Genomic DNA, 21,242 nt, shown 5'->3' with positions numbered 1-21,242 from the left:
TGTCCAGCAGCTTTTTTTTTTTTTTTTTTTTGTCGTGTCACAAAAATAGTTAAAAACAAATGACCTAAAACACAGTTCTGTTTCATTACAGATTTATTGGTTATAAAAGCAAACAAAATGAAAAATAAATAAGTTCATATTGTACTGAGGGGTGTGGTTGACACAGACACATTCCTGTTAAAGCTGTTCACGTTCCACGGTTTAAATCTAGACTGAGGCTCACGGCTCAAATTTTAGTGCTTGTTTTTTTCAGACCGCCGTGCAGGGGGGGGGGGGGAGTTAACTCTTCAGTTCAGTCTTTATTGATTTCACATAGAAGCAACAGACTGTTTTTAATGATAACTGGCTTGAGGTTGCATTCCAGCGAGAGGTCGGAGGTTAACCAGTGAGCAAACGGCCTCCACAGTGAGCGGGCCCCTGAATTTGCATAAGACAAATGAAACACACCTGGGGCAGCAAACACAAGACGCAAACGACACAGATTTGTTCTTTAAGGAGACAAAACCCAGAGCAGAGCATCATCCATGAGTGAAAAACCGCAGGACAAGATGTAATGGCAGCCAAATTTACATCAGTTTTGAAAACGGGCTGTGTCACACAGTGTTCGGGGAAAACAAAAGAAAACTGAAGTTTGGGGCCTTTCATGTTGAGGGATTTAAAAAAAAAAAAAGGCAAAGAGAAAAAACGGAACACAACACTGTACGAACGAATCACCTCAATACACGTTGAAATAAAGACGGCGTGGAAACAGGGGGGACTCACTATTCATCATCGTTAGAAAAAGCAGCCTGTACATCTGTTGCCGGCTCATCGTCCTCCGTGATTCAGACTGTAAAAATAATGTCGCTGGCTACAACCAAAAACGAGACGCACGTGTCCAGTTACAGCTCGGAGAAGGAGACATGCAGCTTCACACAAAAAAGGAGGAGAGATTAGTCCTGTAATGGGCTGTGAGATGGGGAAGAACTGGTCTTACCTTTACATTACCACTGGACGATGCTAACATAGATCAGGCACTTTTTCGGACCTCCCTTTTTACAGAGATATCATACAAGAGTCCACAGAGATATTTACATGGCTTCACCTGGTGGGGAAACCCACTGGAGACGGACGGACAGACGGAGGGAGGGCGGAGTCTCACCAGTTTCAGATGAGCAGTGTGCGTACATGTTTGTGTGAATTTGTGTGTGTGTGTGTGCTGTGACGTGCAGGGCTCAAGCACTTCAGGTGAGTCCATCCTTCCTCTAAAGTCCACCCTCCTCGCTCTCCTCCGTGACGACGTCCCGCTGAAACCTCCTGGCGACCCCCGGCGACCGCAGCTCCACGTCCTCGGAGTGGGTGGGGCTCGAGCGGTAACCGTGGCGAGCGTGAGCCAACTGCGCGGGCTGTTGTGGGTAGTACTGAGGGGGGTAACCACGGTAATATGGATCCTGCTCTTCTTCTTCCTCCTCGTCCTCGTCCTCGTCCTCGTCGCCGCCCCGCCCTTGGTCGTTGTTGTAGGCCACCGCAGCAGGGTTGTACTGCTGGTTGTAGGGAGGACTGTAGGACTGGTAGCCGCCGTGAGGCAGGGGTTGGACTGGGGTGGTGGGAATATTAGGGGTCAGGAGCATTAGGCTTCTGCGTCACCACGGCCGACATACACACCACGGTGGAGGCGGCGTGGTATTAAAAGGTTACAGAACAAGCTGAAGGAGAGTTTAGGCCGAATCTGAGGCAGGAAAAGGAGGCATGCACAGCAGGTTTGAATGGTTTTAAGTGTTAGTGTTTCCCGTTTCTTTTTTGACGATGAAATTAGTTCTCTGGGAGCGCATTAAAAAAGATTTGGGACCCAAGACAGAGTCCAAAAGATTATGTTTAATGAGGAAGTGGTTTAATGAAGCTAAAGAAAAAATCTGGCCCAGATGTGATCGCTTTACTAGAAATGGAGAAAAAATTTCATTTGGAGCGAAAATGAGATTTTCCAGCTTTCTTACAAAATGTTAGATATGCACGCATACGTATACGGTTGTTCAGCAATGAATGCAGCCTATCGCCATCGAAGCAATCCATCACTATTGAGCTTATTCATCTGGTTTGGAAAGATGAGATTAGCTTTGACGAGGGCTGAAGGAAAGCGGCTGCGGCAAAGCGTCGTGGGCATGGGTGTCTGTTGGCAGACGGTGGCGCCATCAGCGGCCGCCATCGTTGCTTCAGTGTTGAGGGGTTTTTAGTCTTATACTGTGAGGAGTAAAGTTAATTCATTCATATTCTCTGAACCAGCCGAATAAATGCAGGCATTAAGTGGATAAAGACTGAAATCTGGCGAGAATAATGTTTCTCGAAACGTGCATTTAACTTAAACGAGGGCAGGTTTCTTAAAGTCACCTACTCCCACTAAGAAATAGACTTTGCTTTTAAGTAATTTCCTGCAAAAATGGTGGAATTTTGGAAAAAAAAAAAAAAAAAAAAAAAAAAAGGGTGTCCAGAGAACAAAAATTCAAAATGTGCTGCTGCAGGGATTGTGGTTTAAAGAGCGTCAGGAGTATTTATCCGTCCCGTGAATGGCATCCTTAAGGAAATGACTGGATTTATCACATTCCTCAGTTTCTAGTCTTTTTTTTTAACAGGGCACAGAAGGATGTGAGCACAGGAGGAGGAGGAGGAGGAGGAGAAGGAGGAGAGGAAGATGGTCGGAGGGCTCTCATCAGTAATCATTCCGATAGTCCTGTTGAACTTCAGTTCAGAAAGAGGAGGGGGAGACATGGAAGGGAGGGAGAGAGAAGATGTTACCTCGTATCAGGAGTAGGACCCAGCAACACCAAAGAGTTAAACCCCTCAAACCGCACTGACACAACTTCCCCAGCTGCTGGGATGTGGTTTTTGGAGGTAGAAAAAAAAATTAGTGCTGAAATCTGCTTTTCTCTTTTTTAGAAGAAGAACACACACAGAGTAATGCTAAAATGAATTTAGCTTAAATAAATATGAAGACAATCATGTCAAGTGTTTGGAAAATTGGAAATTGTGTGAGATCTCTATTTCTCTTTCCGTCCTTCAGAAAGTACAAATAAAGATTTCCAACACAGAAAACAGTTTAGGGACGAAGAAGACATGCCATGTAAGTAAACCGGAGGACTTGTAGTTACACACTGAGACTGAAACATTTCACCACGTTAACAAACAGTCATTCAAAGGTGATCGTTAGCATGTGCAACTACATTCAAGTCTGAATTCAGGAAAATACATTAGAATATAAGAATAAATCCAACAGTAATAATAAAGATAAAACAGACGTATAAATATTACCCTTAAAACAATTTAATATATTAATTATAATGTAATATTAATTATCGTGCAAGTAATTAGCTTAGCATAAAGACTGGAGCTAGTGAGCTATATTTTGTTTACTGGAGAATAACACATCAATGGGGAACAATGTGCCTGACTACTTGTTGGCTAAGAGCCATCTTCTTTGAATCAGATCAGATCTTCAGACGCGTCCTGGGAGATATGATCACAAGTAGGCAGCTGTCAGAACAGGTGTAAACACACCGAGGACACGTCTCAGTGCTCTGGTCGACCATGTTCCCTGACAATGTTGTGTTTAGTTTTGATCCACTGGACGCGCGACAAACCAAAACTCAAATGATGTTGGTGTTTAAACTGTGATCACGATCTGGAATCACATCTGGTTCTGTGTTTTAATGTCGAATGTGAACAGATATATTTACTATGTGGTGGATGTTTGTTTACTGGACCTTTGTCACCTTCAGACAGAGCTGCGTGGCTAAGGTAAGCTAAGCTAAGCTAAGCTAAGCTAAGCTAAGCAGAGCTGAGCTAAGCAGAAGCTTGGTGTGTGACCTTACATTTATCAGACACACATGATAAAAACACCAGGTAAAAAGAGGAATGCGTATCAAAACATATCGCTTTGAAAAATAACGTCTAAACCATTAAATCACTATTTAGCCTGATCATACGTGACACTTCCGTACAGTTGTTAAATTCAGACTAGTTTAGTCTGTGGAGTCTCTCCCAGAAACAGAGGGAATGGTCTTTATCCTCCCTCTAAGAATACAAGCAGTAAATTACACGTTTACTAATATGTAACATTTTAGAAATTGCATGTACTTAACCTGTTACTGTCTGGTTTGTAATGGTTAATTCTACTGGAATGAGGTGGTTTGGGGCAAGTAAGAGAAGTACAACTAACGTGACCGTTAAAGGCAACATTTAAAAGGAAGCACAATATGTAGCACACGTATTGTGTTTCTGTAACTGCAATTTTCTTTTGAAGTGGTCAGAGAAGCTATGGTTGGGAAAACAGACATACTCATAAAATATGAAGGACAGAAAGAAAAAAAACACTCAGGCTGGAATCCATTACTATAAAATAAATCTAGTTTGATGGATGAAGCAATGTCTCATCCATCAGACACATTTAACAGATGATATATCATGAGGACGACTTGTCAGAGGATGTCAGATGTGTAACATCAGGGCTGATATGGTCCAAGACAGTGGACCCTGCAAAGTCCTCATCAGTGTGAATACTCAAAGACGTCCTCTCTGTGTGTGTGTGTGTGTGTGTGTCTGAATATGTGTGTAACCGTATATTTTATTAGATCTCATTACAGACGAATAGCTCTGGCCTGTTAACTTCTTAATCCATCAGTGTGGACATGAATGTATAAACTTCACAGTGGAACAACTATAAAAGGCGGATTACTCTGAGAACTTTACAAGAACAATAACTGTGTGAGAGCCAGTCACAACACATCAGCCACTCGTAGAAGACGGTTTATAAGATGGAAAGACTGGGCAGGACTGGGTTGTTTATGACGATGAACTGTCAGACATAAAAATAAAACAAATAACCAAATGCTGGAATTGATTGTTTAGTCGTCGGCTGCTCTGAGGGGGAAAACTGTAAAGTAACTAAATTAAACTGTGACTCACGTTCAAAAGGACAAACCGGGACACGATAAGGTCTAAATAAATGTTTTCGTAAAGTCTGGGTATTTTGGTGTTTTGAATATGTTCAGGAGAATATTCCAGTGAAAATGTTATTTCTGTTTCGGGTGCCAGACCTCGACCTACTGTGTATGAAAGTGACTCTGTGTTTGTCCGCGGCACCGATGCCAAACGCCTTCTGTCAGGAGCTGAAAAATCAATCTATATAACAATGTCTCACATTCATTTTTTTGTGTGAGAATTAAAACACTAAAGAGAGAAAAAAAACGTCTTTATATTTTGGTACTTTTGTTTTGCTTTCTCAAATGAATCAGATTAATCTCTTGCTTCTCTCCTCGTTTTCTCATTAATTTACAATATACCAGCACTTAATTGTACTTTTCGCATTTATAAGCAGCGTAAACATTTAATAAATGGTTTATATTACACTATAATGTGGTGGCAAGTATATATAAGAGTAATGTCTTTATATTTACACATTATAGTCGTTACAGTAGAGTGTTAATTAAGTGTTTGTGACCTGCTTATTACATTTATAATGATGAGATGGTTAAGAGCTACAGTAGAACGGGGTTTACCTCCGACGTTGTATCCCATACAGGAGTTCTGGTCACAGTATCCTGGTGGACCAGGTGGTCCTGTGCTGCCCGGATTCCCCTGCCTCCCTGCAGTCCCCGGGTTACCGGGCCGACCGGGTGGGCCCTGGCTGCCTGTCCGTCCTTCACCTGGCAAACCTGAAGGACGGGGACAAGTTTGTGTAAAGCGGCTGCACCGTCACCTGTTCGATCTCCTTTTTTCTCTGCGAGTCCAAAAATAAATTTAAGGGTCAGCGAATGTTTTCTTCTCATTTCATTTCTGGACCCGGCAGATGAAAGGGAGTGTAGCAGCAGAAACAACAGCTCTTTGCTCAAATTTAGCCAGAAACTTCTGTTTTCAGAAGCTCCGTCTTCCTCCGTCAGCAGAAGGATGAAATCAATACTTATAGCTTCATTTGCCAAGAGCTAAAATTATGTCCCCCATATGTTTCAGAAAAGACTTCCTCTTTCATACAGGAGTTTTTTTCTTACAGTTATCTGGTCATAGGAAAGTTCGCAGGGAGTTTTGCCAGCTCGCTCTGAGAGTATCGATCACAGTAAACAGAAAGTCCCAGCACTGACATATTTTCATAACGCAAACCTCAAATTCCACACAGGCTACAAGGAAATCAATACACAGAAGTATATTCATGGGCCAAGGAGTCTGCTTGTCTTTTTCTCTGCAGAGAGTGAAGCAAAACCAAGAAAGGAATTAAGTCCCTGTGATTTCGTTCCTTGTGTTTCAATATTTGTGTTTCAATTTCTCCGGAGGAAAGCACAAAAAAAAAAAAAAAACAACAACTGAAAACACCAAAAACAAACATTCAGCCACAGAGTAATGCTGAATTATAACATTGCAGAGCAGCTACAGGCCGTCTGTGAGCTTTCACGCTGGAGAAAGATTCATTTAGTTACACTCATCAAGCGCCCTCAGGACCTTGAGTGTGTTTGTGTCTCACCTGGACCTCCGGGTGGTCCTCGAGGCCCCTGAGTCCCAACACCTTGACTCCCCCTTTCTCCCTTCTCTCCTGGCAGACCTGTGAACGCACACATTTGAAAAGAAAGTCACACGTACATGAAAATCCCATCTCGAGTTTGCCCTTTTTTAGTTCCCACACATCTCAAGTACTTTCACCGCCTTGTACTGACGTGTAGTTTTGAGGGACTCAAATGTGACACAAACTTCTAGTCCTCTACATTTTAGAGAGAAATCCTGTATTTTTTCTCTGGTGCTTTTTTTTCAGATTAAAATATTCCATTAAAAAAAATAATACTTATGTACATATTGAAAGATTAAGTCCTATTAGTTTAATGTCAAACCTTCACTTAAATAGCTGTTTGTGCTCCTGTAGATGTTAAATTATCTGAAGAAAAATCTTAAATATTAAACCAGATGTGCAGCGTTTCACTGTTTTTCTTGTCTACTCCATTAATTATCCTTCAGGAAGGAACCTAATACCACTTTACCTCCATTACCTTCAGCACTAGAACAGTCTTTGTGAAATGATGCATCCGTATTAATCCACAATGCACTCAGTCATCGAAAAATTTTATTCTCTGCAGGACCAGCCCTTCAACGCTTTAGCAAAACATATGAGTAACGCTGTCGGTCTCAACATCGACATATTACAGTGTTTTTTTCAGTTGAGTAAATTAAGCCTCGGTGATGAGTCTAATAAAATGTATATTGAACCCAGAATCTGCTGCTGTTCCCGGTGCAGCTGTTTAAATGACCTCATGGAATATTTCTTTAATATTAGAGAATCACATAAAAATGCGCAGATTTTCTGTCCCGCTGCTTTTATGACCGTCTTAATCAATTGCATCGGTGAAAAAGGAAGTAAGCGCAATGAGGCTGAGGAATGAGGAAAACATTTCACATAACCTCAGACTAAAATTTGCTTTGTGTCGTTGTGTGAGGGCAGACAAATACGCTGCTACGCATTCCTGTTTGTGGTAACCTTACACTAACTATCTCTTATACTACCGGGTCTAATCTGGTGTCAGTGCAGCCCATTAAACAGTGAAGTAGTGTCTGTACAGGTCATAAATATCAACTGGAAGAATCCAAGGTTTGAACCACTGAGGACGACGTAACCACACTGGACACTTCCTGACAGAAGTCTGCCTGCTCTCAGCTTTCTTATCCCTCTGTGTGAGCGCAGGCTCCTTCACTTTGTGGCTCTTCCGTGTGGGTTGCATGTTTTAGTGATGAAGACGGAGTCTCATAAAGGCTGTTTCTCCTCTAAGGGCTTGTGGCGGGAGAATGACCTCATGGATATTGGAGTGACTGTCTTCTGGGCTCGGCTGAAACTTGTGGGAGCTCTGACCCCGACTGTTGGTTTGTCTCGGTGAGTCAGAGAGCAGGATACAGAGCAGAGTAAGTCATCAGGCAGGTAGAAACACTTTCTACCCCAGATGAACGATTCCTTTGACTGCTGACGTGGAAATTGACTCTTCTTGCCCTCTTGACTTTTGTTTGGATATTTTCAAACTGGACATCAGCTTGACAGACTGTGATTTTGAAAACCTTGTCACACTTTAATTCTACTTTAGGGTTATAGCACTGGAAGTTATGTTAAATTTGGATGAGGTAATTACACTGACCGGCCACTTTATTAGGTACAGCTTGCTAGTAAAAAGGTACTGCCTTCATAACTGCCCTAATTGGTCGTGGCTTACTTTCAACAAGGTGTTGGAAAAATTCCTCAGTGGTCTTCTGCTGCTGTAGCTCATCTTCTTCAAGCTTCGACGTGTTGTGCGTTCAGAGATGGTATTCTGCATTCCTTGGTTGTAACGAGCAGTTATTTGAGTTAAATCCTCTTTGTTCCCCATTCTGATGCTCGGTTTGAACTTCAAGAACTTGTCTTGATCGCCTCTACATACCTAAACACACTGAACTGCAGCCATGTGATTGGACGATTAGCTATTTGTGTTAACAAGCAATTGAACGGGTGTACCTAATTAAGTGGCCAGTGGGTGTATATTATGCTTTACATTGTACTGATACACCTTTGTTGGTATAATGACAGCAGGCTTCATCCCCCTTAAAGTGCTCCATAGATTTAGCTTTACATTTTTACAAGTTGGTCAGAGTTGCACAGGTTAAAATGTAGAAGAACAATAGATTTACTCAGTTTTACTCCCTGTACCACAAAGTAACTCCACCGCATTTCAATCACGTTACACTGCCAGCAACGTTTTTTCAGCTCCTAGCTAAAGCAGAAATGAGGTCTGTTACGAGCACAGCACTCTGATGAATTAGTTTTCAGTCCTGACCAACGCTACCAAGTGGCCTCGATTAAGACAGTTAATAAAAATGTATAAAATATGTACAGACCTCCCTCCTTCTGCAATTCCTTCCACATCTTTCCCAACCCTTAAGATCATGCCAACCTCTAATAAAAACATAAAACGCTGCTCCAACCGTAATCCTAGTTTCACAGTAAAATTCTAATAGAAAAATCAATTTTTAATAATTAATAATCTATTATTATAAAAAATCTAAAATATTTCAAACAGTAAGTGAAGGGTTGTCTGATCAGTATTAGAGACAAATATAGATGTGTGTTCAAGTGAAGTGTATTTTTCATTGTCCTCTCATGTACTCGTCTTTGAACATATTGCCGTCTCACCTCTCTCACCCGGCCGGCCGTTCTGGCCGTTTGTACCGGGGAAACCTGGCCTTCCAGGTGGACCTTGCTCTCCCTGAGGACCAGGAAGGCCTCTCCTACCCGGCTCTCCAGGTGGCCCGGGCACCGTTCGGACAGACTGGACAGACTGGACGGGGATCTGGTTGAGGATGGAGTTATAGCGAGACAGGTGACCTGTGAGGAGGCGGAGGAGGACAAACGAATTCAGAATTAGCTTTCTTTTTTTTATGTCTTAAAATTAATTAGAAGAGAACAAAGACGTGACGGCGGCAAAGGTCAGAAGAGACGTTTTTCTTCCAAAAAAAAAAAACAAAGAAACTTTGAAGTTTGTGCTCACGCTGACGTAAATATCACTGATTACTCACTCTGGATGAGCTGCTCGCACACTTGCCGGGCAATAGCTCTCACAGCAGCCTGAGACTGAACATCACCCTGAAGAACAAACACACGCTTAGTCTTTGACGTTACACACTGTAGACTGATCCCACTTTTCCATTTGGGCAACCACAGGAGCATAAACGTCCAGATGGGTGTTTGACAAATTGCTGGGCGGATGTTTTGTGGGTTTCTTAATGAGCGTACTCCACCTTTATTCTGCACTTTTATTCATCGTGGCTCAAAACAACAGCAAAGTTAAGACAATGACACAGACAATTGCACAATTAAATATAAATCAAAGTTTAACATTAAATATTTGGTTCTTACTGTTTGACTTTCACTATGTATCCTGAGTGTGTATTTTAAATTGTCTTTTATTTTTAATAAAGTTCATATCTTAAATCAATAAGAAAATCTGAATTGTTACTGTCCTTATAAGAGTTAAGGCCCTTTCTTATGATTTAGGTTTCACTGCGGTGCCTTTATTATGAATACATTATTATATGGTGCAGTAGATTTGGAAAATCGTGTAAGTTTCTGAATGCCAGTATTGATTTAGTACAATGATACAGGGAGTGCATTTTTGCATCTAATTAAATCTCATTTCTACACCTAAGTTTCAGGTCTGTACTACTCATCTTCTATAAACTGTTAAGCATCAAGCTCTCTGTCTCTGTGGCTTTGGGACAGCTTTCCAAAATTTTAAATGAGTAATCTCGATGACGTTCAACAACAGATGCTAAGATGCTACTCATATGCATTATTGGTAGCAGATGACATTTTAGGATTAGGGCCCGAATCGGAGCTTAAAGCCTCAATTACACTCCAGTGTGGAGCCCCTGCAGACACCGTGTCCACCTGGAGGACTCATGCATAGTCTGAACGATTGTCGCAGCAAAGACAAACAACCTGGCAGCCGCATGCACAAAGCCTCCCGTAAACCCTCCGATGACTAAATTTAGGTCACTCGGACTCTGGTGGACTCGTGCGGTCGTCTCTGCCTCGGTTGATTTGATTATAAAATGAATTTTTTCAATCCTTCTTTCACAGGCCCTGAAGCCTCACAGAAGTGCAATACTAAATCACTGGGATTTACTTCCACTCATTAAAATGATATTAATTTAGAGTTATTCAGTTGGCATTAGACTCAGATCAGGTCAGATTTACGACATGACTACAGTTTAGTTCAGTTTATATATTGTAATGTTCAAAAGAACAACTGATTAAATGAAATTGCTGAAGCAATGTTTATAATGAATCCAGTAGCTGGCGGCCTCCTCTTCCGTGGTGTAATCATCATCATCATACATTCATTTGATGTGGCGTGTATTACTGTAGCAATAATATATTAGGGGAGAAAGCTTTTCAGTAAATGTTGACTTTCCACCATTCAGCAAAGTTATTACTGCATAAATCACTCAGACTGTGGGGTGAGTTTTAGACTAGGTGCACATTGTACGAAACTGATCAAATTTTAACCAGCTTAATTCGCAAACCGGACCACATCACTCAAACCTACAGCGCTAAGCAGCCAACTCTGCCATTTATTTGTTATTTTGCGCCGAGTCTTGGACCACAATTAAATGCTGCAAGGTACAAATGTTCCCAACAGTTGATAAAATGAAGTCGAAACGGCAATTACGGGGTTCGATTCAAGTTGGCAAAGTTGCGTGTCTCAAAAGCCCTCGGCTGTGATGGCCTTGCTACAGTGTCAGCAAAAGCACAGAAAGACCTTGCTCTGCTGCAAATCTGGTCCGTGAGCGCTGATTCGATTTGATTCGACGTGGTGGGAAGTGAAAGGGGGATACAATGAATGTTTGTCATAAAAAGGGGAAACGGGAAAGAGTAACTGGAGAGTGAAGGAGCTTCATAAAAACTACCAAATATTTGTGTAAAGGTAATGATTTTACATAAATGTAGGAACTGTTTTCCATTGTACTGTATGAAATAAAACTAAGTTTTGGTTTAATGACATTTGATGGTAGAAGTGGCGCCACCAACAGCTGATCTTGTGATGACAGTAAACTGCAGAAGAAGCGCAAAATCTTTGGTTGATTATACATTTTTTATATATTTTTTTTTAATTTCCCATTTAAAAAATTTAAATTTCTTTAATACACATTAACATGAATCCAGCATATTTTAGTAAAGGGGTAGCTTAATATTAAATGCGAAATGATAATAACAATGTATATTTATAATTAGCACTAGACCGAGTTTAATTGAGAACACCTGTAGTAGGTACGGAGTCCCTACTTAATCCCTCCATCAGTTTGACGGGTTCCTGGTCTGAAAATAAAAACACTGAAGAACTCTGATTTGAAGAAATGCTGCAAAACAGCCAATTTTTGATTGCAATTATTAGTACGGTAATTTATCCTCCACAACGGCCGAGGCAGTGCTATTAGCGTAGGACAGTGAGTGAGGATGGAATGACTTACTCTTTCTCCCTTATCGCCTTTGGTACCAGCAGAACCCTGAAACATAAAAGCACAGGAGGAGAATAAAGAGTCGAAAGAGGTAAGCGCCATCTCTGCTTCCCCCTCTCCTTCATTGTCTCCTTCTAGCATTTTCAATCCCCGTACAACGAAGTACATTTAAAATTCTACAAAGTGTGTCCAGACTCATTGTGTCCTAAAGATAACCCATACCCACCAGCCCTAAAGCTGGAGCAAACAGAGGCCGACATCTGCGCTTTGCACGGCCTCCAATTCTGCCATTGTCAACACTGTAAAGCACAGATGCATATCTGCCACAGTACACACATTCACTCAAACACCTGCCAACCCTGTGCATATCAGAGTGCAACGCATTGTAATCCAGGGGCAAATAAAACACAAATATTTCCTGGCTACAGAACCATGCGCTGATATGATAAATCTTACTTTGATGCCATTACAGCTCTTGAATAAAGGATTGTTTATCTTGGGGGAACGTCCTTGACCACCGTCTGACTGGCTGTGTTTGTGCGTGAGGTGTGTTGGTGGGCAGAAAGTGTGTGTGCGCAGGCCTGGGATATTATGTGCTTATTATACGCGCAGATGATAGGAAAAGCCTTTGCCAGTATCTGACACAGCCGCTGAGCTGGCGCGCAAGTCTTCACAATAAAAGTCCCGTCCTAGACGTCTTCTGTGCGTCTTTCTGGATCTCCTGAGTCTTCCCGGGCACATAAATGTCTACTATCTTATCAGAGCGACATGGGAAAGCCAATTCAAACTACATGGGAGCCAAAAAGCACAACAAGGACAAAAGTATAGCTCATATAAATCTGATTTCTTTTATGATTCAATCTAATTTATCTTCCCATCATGCCCCGTATATGCAGGTTCTTTGCAAAGTGCAGAGTCAGTGTTTTTCACTCGAATGTTTTACATTTCATCTGCACAACCCGAAGTACATTTGTGATGACTTTACTCTTCCACCGCACTTCAAATGTGCGCTGATAAAACAGCCACGAGATGTTTTTTTCTTTAAAATCTGGCTAACGTGAGGCTCCTCGCTACCAAGTCAAGCAAGATAAATTAAAAAACCCTCAGGTGGTTGAGTCACTGGAAACCACATTCAGAAGCAGCATCTGGTCCAGGACTGGACTCACATGGTCTCACTGCTGCAAACTCAGGACATCACAGGAAATGGCTGTAAACTTGTACGTATAATGTTGGCTAAGATGCGAGTCTATAAAACAGTGAACCAGCATGTATATTCTCATATTCACTGGGACCGTAAAATCACGTTCAATAACCAAAAAATGTAAACATGTTTAATTCGGCTTCTACTGTGAAGTTTCATAAATCTTCATAGATGGAGCCGAGCATTTCCAGATGCATCGCGTCCTTTCTAAACCAGTTGTGGCGCAAAGAGGGAAAATGCTAAATTTAACTCGCCATAGCAACTTGTTTCACGAGAAAAGTATTCTCTATTACCTAGACTGAATCATTCAATTTCATTCTGAGGTTAAAATTTGAAACTTGAAATGTAAATAAGTAACCAAACCACAGGAAATAAGACGATCTTTTCTGTTCATGCGTAAGCTGCACATGCTCCAGTCGTTCCTCTGGTTTCATCTTCTCTGTCTCAGAGAAAAGGCAGATGTGATCTCTCACTGTTTTTGTGCGTGTGTTTTTTTTGTTTTTTTGTGTGTGTGTGTGTGTGTGTTTGTGTGTGTATATGTGTGAGCCGAGGACAGAGCAAGTGATTTATAGCTCTACACTCGGAGCCAAACTTGCTGCTGGCCTGCAGAGCTGACCCAAGACTAGATTAGCTGTCAGCGACATCACAGAATCATCTATTCCTGTTAGTGTTACACAAAGTTTGGATCCCAGCTTCTTCTCAGACCCAGCCTCCATTTCCATGTTTGTGCTTGTGTCATTTATGCAAATTCTTTTTCTTCCGACACGATGAACAACATTAGACGTGCTATACTTCTGGAATTAAAGCTAAACTGTAATATTATGATATTATTGTATTATTCTTTTAAAAAGTCCACTAAGAAGAAAATGTATCAAGCTTCGTGTCTATGGGCAATTTATAAAGATGTACCTTATAAAAGGATTTGTTTTATTAATCAACGCCTGACTAGTTGTTATTATGATCTATGCCCAAAACTAACAAGCTGTAAGTTTGGCCACAGATCAAAAAAAAAGAAAAAAGAAAAACAATCATCAAACCATAAGCTCATTTTACCAAACTAAACCACGGTGCTAAATCTCAGTAGATATGTGCTATGCTGTGAAATCTTTCTTCTCACTGGTATTTGATTAGGTGTGATGGGGAAAAAAGAGTAGTGTTCAAGTCCTAATTTCTTGTGAGTGTCAATTTGAATAAGTAACGTCAAACTCTGCAGAACTGACAACGTGATGGACTAGTTAAAAATCAAAAATCACGGTAAACCCAATGCTAATTTAAAGTTCCTTGCAAAGGTCGGTTTGTTAATGTGATTCCCCACTTTCCCGGACCCGCGCAGCAAATGCGCCTCGAGTTTTGAAGCAAATGCATCCCATCAATTTCGACAAAACAATCGGAAACATTTTCACTCACTGGAAGCCCTTGGTCTCCTTGAGGCCCCGCTGGCCCGCCCGATCCTGGAGCTCCTGGTGCTCCAGGGGCGCCCTGAGAGACAGTCAGACAACAACAAGAGAAAGAGCCAGTTGGAGGAAGAAGGTGACTATTAGAAGAAGAATCTAGGAGATTTTCCAGACAATATGATGTTGAGAATAATAACAAAATAGACGTACAACAGGTCCAGGAGGTCCCTGTCGTCCCTGTGGTCCAATATTACCTGGCAGACCCTGAAATAGCGAAACACATCCAGTACATTAAATATAGTTTAATGTTTTGGTTTTTTTTGTAATTGTAGGTTGAACTTTGTTTCGCCAGAGGAATTTTGTGCAGGCCTCTGGATGAAACTGACAGATAGATTTTTTTTTAAGCATCTGCTGCTTCTGCTGGTTGAGGGAAACACTAGAAAATCCGCTAATAACTTTCGACACTCACATTTGGTTTGCATTTACAAAACACAGGTGCATTCGTCCTCACTGTTAAGTTTTACACAATCTGTATTTCAGAGGCAGCTTAAAAACATCCTGAAGTCCTCTCCACAATCCTGCGGTTTTAAAGGAACACATTAATATGAAACCGCAACCTGAAGCCCACTGAAAAATCCTGAAACGTACGACACATGATAACCTGGTATGTAATAACACGCTGGTGGCTTTGTTCACAGTATTTATGAACACATTTAGTGCTATTAATACACAATTTGGAAGCTGAACTGTTGAACCAGATAAATCTGGAGAACAGTTCAGCTTTTTCTGTATTTTTTTCCCCCCATTTCAGTTTGGATGTCTGTTGAACTTTGTGGTCACACATTGAGGCTGAAGCCATTTCGACCATGAACACTCCTTATACGGAGCTCAATTTAGCTTTCCCAGGGGGAAAAACAATAAAGTGACTTAAAAATTTAAGTTTTTAAGTCACTTTATTGCAGGAGCTGCATCTTCTAAATGATTATTCCAAGCTTGTGACCTCACAACAAACTCTGCATTCATTAGACAGATCAGCTTCTCTGGAAAGCTGACATTACAAAACTCCTCAGTGAGAGTCAGTTTGGGGTCACACAGTAAACACTCGCCCTCGTTAACCAACTCACAGGACTGTGGAGGAGGAACCCCCCATCCTATCAACAGTCACAATATCAAACACGCTTTACTTGAATCTCTTAGACTGAACTAAACAGCATGGGAAACTAGAAGAACTCAAAAATGTAAATTTTCCCTTAGTGAACTCTGGATAGCACTCACCCTGGTGTCAGAAACATTCAAATTCTTCTTTTATGAGACTGTTTTAGAAATACGTATCAACTACGAGTCATACGTACATTAAATACATACATACATTTATATTTGAGGTTCAAATAGGAAATTCACACTCCTGTCATCTGTCACACTAGTTAGACTTGTGAGAATGAATCACTGCAGTTTACTTTTTACACCTAAAGTCTGAGAAATTGGGAGCGGCTGACCTAATTCCAGTTTTACACTGTATGCCCCAGTGTGCAAGTTTCCTCTGTGTAACTACTATTAACAAGAGTGAACAGCTTTTATGGGCCTGGACCCGGATCTGCTCAGTTTGGTCCTGAAAAAGTTCTGTAATAAGAACCAACGTCAAAATAAAGATTAACAGCTTCCTTGATTTATTTCGCTGTGATATGAACAGATAAAGTACCCGGGAGACAGTTACTGTTGTTTCATCTGATCTAACTGGCTGCTGCGGGACACTTTGAGCCAGATGTGTGTTCTTTTTTTTTTTTTAACTCCAAGCCAGACTGTTTTTGGCTTGTATATATCTCACAAAAAAGTTTTGTACAGTGTGCTCGTCCAAATAACTACAGTGATGCTGATGCGGTTCCACTGGGATCAATAAAGACCCGTCCGCTCTCTTTGTTCTTTACTCTGCACACTGGATGGCACCGACTATTGGCTCATGTAAATCCACATTAGCTTCAAAACTTAGCATACGCATTGTGAGCGATCATTTGTCTTTAAAGGACGCTTCCTGTTCATAATAACCGTTCATCCGAGCCACAATCTGCTCTCAAGACTTGTGTCAAATGAAAGTAATAGGAGAAAGTGTTGCAGCTTCTGATGAATGGAGAGACATCAGAGTCAGTTCTGCAACGAATACTGATGAGAGGTATTTCCCGTTACACATTACACAAATGTATGCATGGCAGATTTCTTTCTCACAGTCTACAAATGTAACACGTCCAGCAGATCTGTAGCATCTTGATCAAACATGAATGTAGGAGGTCAGCGATAATCAGTGCTGCAAAGCAAAGCGGAGGTCTTCCCCAATTCATAGCCGCAGAAATCTGCGCCTGATTAGTAATTTCAAACAACCACACTCAGTAATTATGTGGGAAAACATGCGGCGTATTCTGTGGGGGCGTACGTGGGCGTGATACGGCGCTGGCTGGTAATTCCACGATGCGAGGATGACTGTATTTAGTTAAATTCTGAAGAGGGCTTAATCAACCGCAATACGAAAGCCCTGCAACGTGAAGTGTTTCAAATCTGGGTTTTATTTTAATTACACCCAACAGTCATTTGTTGTTTTTGTGTGTTTGAGGAACGCATTGTGTTCAATACCGGTGCTGAAGTGTGAACATAAACCTCAACAAATGAAAAGAGAAAAACTGGAGAAGCGCCACTGGGTGTAAGAAAAGCAACGATTGCTTTAAATCAGCTTTCTGGTGACAAACATTTAGGTGTTAGGAATGATTCAGTACTCTGTTTTTTATCATATAATGTACAGTGGTTAGCACTGTCACCTCACTGTAGGAAGCTGTCAACCAGATTTGTGTACGGAGTCTGCATGGTTTTCGTTTGATGTTGGGATAAAAGGTGATTCTCATTGAGCAGTAGGTGTGGATGTGAGTGTGTTGGGCCTGTGATTGACTGGTGACATGAGCTGGATGTTCCCTGCTGGGACAGCTTTAGCCCACACTGTAAGCAGAAGAGTTTAAGAAGTTTACATGGTTAAGTAGTAGCAGGTTGATTTAGAGGGAAAATGTGTGTAAATAATGAAATGAATGAAGCCTTAAATAAGTTTGTTCAGTTTCAGGTTCCTGGTATTTACTGAGACACAGAACAGAGCTTTTATCAAATTTATCCACAAATTGTAAATGTCTGCAATATAACACAAAGCCTAACTGACTCTGTGTTTCATTTAAGAGTCGTAAATCTTTCCCTTTACTCAAATGCAGTCAGTTCTCGGAGCGCTCCTGAAGTAGCGCTTACCAGAATACAAGGCAATTCTACAAATCTATGTACATAGAAATGTAGTTGAGCAGAGGCTTTATTTATTTATTTATTTATTTTTGCACTGCTTCGTATAAAGGATGTGCACTCCCTTTGATGTAAATCAGCGTAGTTTTTACATCAGTTGTCTTTCAGCGGGAAAAGGCAGGAACGATAGTAAAACATCAAGTATCGTATTGTGCAGCAGAGATGATGCTATTGAAGTCCTGAGTTCAAACTCGGAGCAGACAGAAATAAAGAAATAAAAAAAAACATCTGCACTGTTCAGTTAGAGATAAAGACTAAATGTAACTGAGAGCTTCCCCTATGATTATTAAACCGTGACAGACACACAACCACACTACACACAGGCTGAGTTTGACAGAGACTCTGGTGAATGCGTTAGAAGTGTTGGGGACTGCATGAAAATATCTAAAATGACACAGTCTAAGGTGTGTACATGTATGTTGATGTGGACACCTGACTCCCTAGAAAAAGTCTTGAATGTAACTTATTCCACATGAAATTGGAATAAAAAGCTCACCAGCAATATGTTTTAAACACTAATGCAGATGTAAATTTACAGCAGAGGTTGGGATTCATACTTTTACTTAAACCGAAATAAAATCCTTTCATTCATTCATTACTATCTTTCTACAAGTTCATGAACCTATCTGGCCCAGCCAACATACGAGCGTCCTAAAAGGAAACCACATGACAAGCCTGAAAAGTATGTGCGACTCCTTCTGACAAACTTCCACTGAGGGGATGAGCGTCTGGACTGGTGTCAGCCAACAAAGAGACAGCAGATGGATTAAGTGCAGAGTCTTTCACCTCTCCAGGAGGAGGAGGGCCAGGACAACCCTCTTCTGTTATCATATTACATATTTGGACAAATCCTCCTCTTGTTGCTTGTTACCCTCTGGCTGTGTTTCTGTCTTGGTATTTACGGCCCAGATGGGTACTGTAAGCCCCGATCCCACTGTCAACATCTACTACAGGCAGCTGGAAGCGCGGAGCCTTCATGAATGGGATCTCTCCTATTGTGAATGTGATTTATAAAGAGACATAAAACGTAACGGACAAACACAGCTGGGCATTTGGATGCTATACACAGCTGGAGAAGCATCAGAAATCACAGTTAATCATTTAAATAACACCGTTACGAATGTTTCATGCTTTCGATTGTTGCAGCTTTTGCATGGTTCAGTTTTTTACTGCAGACAGTTGTCTTTTTATCGTGTTTTTGTGCCACACACATTCTTATTTATTATCCTGATATAATTCCTTATCTCGTTCACTTTGCTGTATGTATTTTGTATCTGGGAAATTGGTCGCAAATTTCTGACTGCAGGTTGTAGATTCTGAAACCTGTGTTGTTGCTGCTGCAGTACATTAGAGCATCTTCCAGTCATCACCTAGTAAAAACAGCAGACGTGTGCTATTAATATATGTATGTATGTATATCAGATCTATCTATAAGGTTCCTGTCTCTCAACGCCCACTTTCAGGATTATATTTTTCGTGCCACTTAACTGAATTAAATACTTTTATTTTGCCTGTATCTACCTACATTAATCACTCCTGTTTGCATATGCTACATCTCAGACCGTGCATTCCTGTACATTCCCATGGACACACACACAGTAACCAGCAGAGGTGATATCAGGCCAGTGTCTTACCCTCGCTCCTGGGGGGCCATCTCTACCAGGTGATCCAGGACCTCCATGAATACCCTGAACAAAATAAAAACACACAAGTTTAAATAAGTGCAACAGCACAGACTGATGTCAGTGGACACTACAGGCTTTAGTTGCTTTTCTGATTTTCTTCTATTTCTGGAACATCTGAGTAAAGAGTAAAAAGCAGGACTCAAAGTTGCACTGCAAAAATGAATTTCAAGAAAGCAAAAAAATCCTTATATTTTGTTCAGAGACAAGAACTTTGTTCTTATTTTAAGAATTTTTGTCAAGCAAAAAAAGCTTAACCCATTGGCAGATTTTATTTCAGATGTTTTGCTGTTTTTTGCAGTGTGGGGAGCGGCACATTGTCCTTCACATGAGGCCGTTTTGGTTGTTCATGTCTTTTGTACACTATCTTTTTGCCAGACACTCAAATCTAATAGTCAATCGATTGATCACTTCAACACCATTTTCTTTTCAACTTGCGGGTTCTTTTCCGTTATCAATTTTAAAAGGATTTTATCTATTATCACAGGGTATAATAAATCTTATATATACATGTCACAATAATTAAAACACATGCACACATTTAGTCAAAGGTCAGAGAAGCTGGGGGTTTTGTGTCCTGCTGTGAGACAGCAGCAGACATAAATTTGATTTGTGGAAATAACCACCTTCTAACCCTCTGGCTAAGGCTCCGTACCAGCAGGCCACGTCCTGCTGCTCCATCTCCTGCCCCATTTCCCCTTCATCCACCTCTCTGCAGGTCAACGCACACAGCCAGTTCCAAAATACAGTCATAGATTAAGTGTTGAGGTGATTTATGGCTGCACTTCAGTATTAGTGGAGGGCTCATAAAACAGGACAGTTAACACTGTTAAAGGTCCTACAAATTATAGGACGGGGTCGTGGAGGACAGGGCTCCCATGATTAATGAGGTGCCTTTGTTAGGATGTTGGCTGATGTGCATTCTCCCCAGACGTGTGCGGTAATCTACAAACTTCAACCAACACACGGGATGCACGCCTCCACATCTGCTGAAACACACGGAGGGGGGAGCGCATTATCTATAAGGGAGTCCTAAAGCTGGCTTCTAAATCGTTGGTGCGGTTGTTGTTTGTAACAGTAAATAACCAACACAATTTTTAGAAAAAAACAACACGTTTTGAGAAAAATGTAAGGAAGCAGTTTCATACAAACCGTTAAATGTTCTCTTATATATTCTTTCTAAACCATAAGAGACACTGAGGATAATAGGAGCAGGAAGGCCTCAGAAATTAGTCACCAGAATTCAAGTGTGAAACAGTTTCTGATTTAAGACTTTAGCCTCGGAAGCAATACGAGTTTTTTTTAGTGTCCAGTCGATTAGGGGTTAAGGTTTGATGGAGTGATTGGAGGAGCAGGAGTACACACCTGCAGACGATCTAAAAAAAAAGGGGGGCCAAGTTTAAATAATCGCCACACACACAACATTCATTCCTCTCTGGGACAAAACCAAAATCATCACTTGATAACACATACACAGGGACGCTGATAAACCGGATGAACTTAAGACAAAGTGAGACAAACACACTCTGTAATTCACTGCTGTGGCATTTCTTCACTGTCAAACAGAAACGCAGGTTGGAGGGGACTCGGATGACAAGGTTACGCTGCATTTACGGCAGCAAGAAATGGGAGAGGTAATTGATGATTTAGAGCCGCGAT

General features: G+C 41.2%; 1 protein-coding gene across 3 annotated transcripts in view; it reads right to left on the bottom strand.

Annotated features, from left to right (window-relative positions):
- Positions 1 to 75: 75 nt before the first annotated feature.
- The window catches only part of col14a1a (collagen, type XIV, alpha 1a), a 125,872-nt gene continuing 104,705 nt past the window's right edge, over positions 76 to 21,242 (bottom strand). For 2 of the 3 annotated variants that reach the window (XM_047599377.1, XM_047599378.1), the window contains 9 exons: positions 19,536 to 19,589; positions 14,791 to 14,844; positions 14,594 to 14,665; positions 11,998 to 12,033; positions 9,544 to 9,610; positions 9,161 to 9,352; positions 6,485 to 6,562; positions 5,529 to 5,684; positions 76 to 1,576 (listed from right to left, as the gene is read on the bottom strand). In XM_047599377.1, coding sequence (XP_047455333.1) covers positions 1,245 to 1,576; positions 5,529 to 5,684; positions 6,485 to 6,562; positions 9,161 to 9,352; positions 9,544 to 9,610; positions 11,998 to 12,033; positions 14,594 to 14,665; positions 14,791 to 14,844; positions 19,536 to 19,589 — 1,041 coding nt within the window. In that variant the 3' untranslated portion in view covers positions 76 to 1,244. Of the gene's footprint in view, positions 1,577 to 2,430; positions 2,713 to 5,528; positions 5,685 to 6,484; positions 6,563 to 9,160; positions 9,353 to 9,543; positions 9,611 to 11,997; positions 12,034 to 14,593; positions 14,666 to 14,790; positions 14,845 to 19,535; positions 19,590 to 21,242 lie in introns of those variants that run through there. The other variant, XM_047599379.1, reaches the window with a different exon arrangement.

Source organism: Mugil cephalus, chromosome 11, assembly GCF_022458985.1.
Source record: "Mugil cephalus isolate CIBA_MC_2020 chromosome 11, CIBA_Mcephalus_1.1, whole genome shotgun sequence".
Taxonomy (NCBI): domain Eukaryota; kingdom Metazoa; phylum Chordata; class Actinopteri; order Mugiliformes; family Mugilidae; genus Mugil; species Mugil cephalus.
This window is presented reverse-complemented; position numbering and strand designations above follow the sequence as displayed.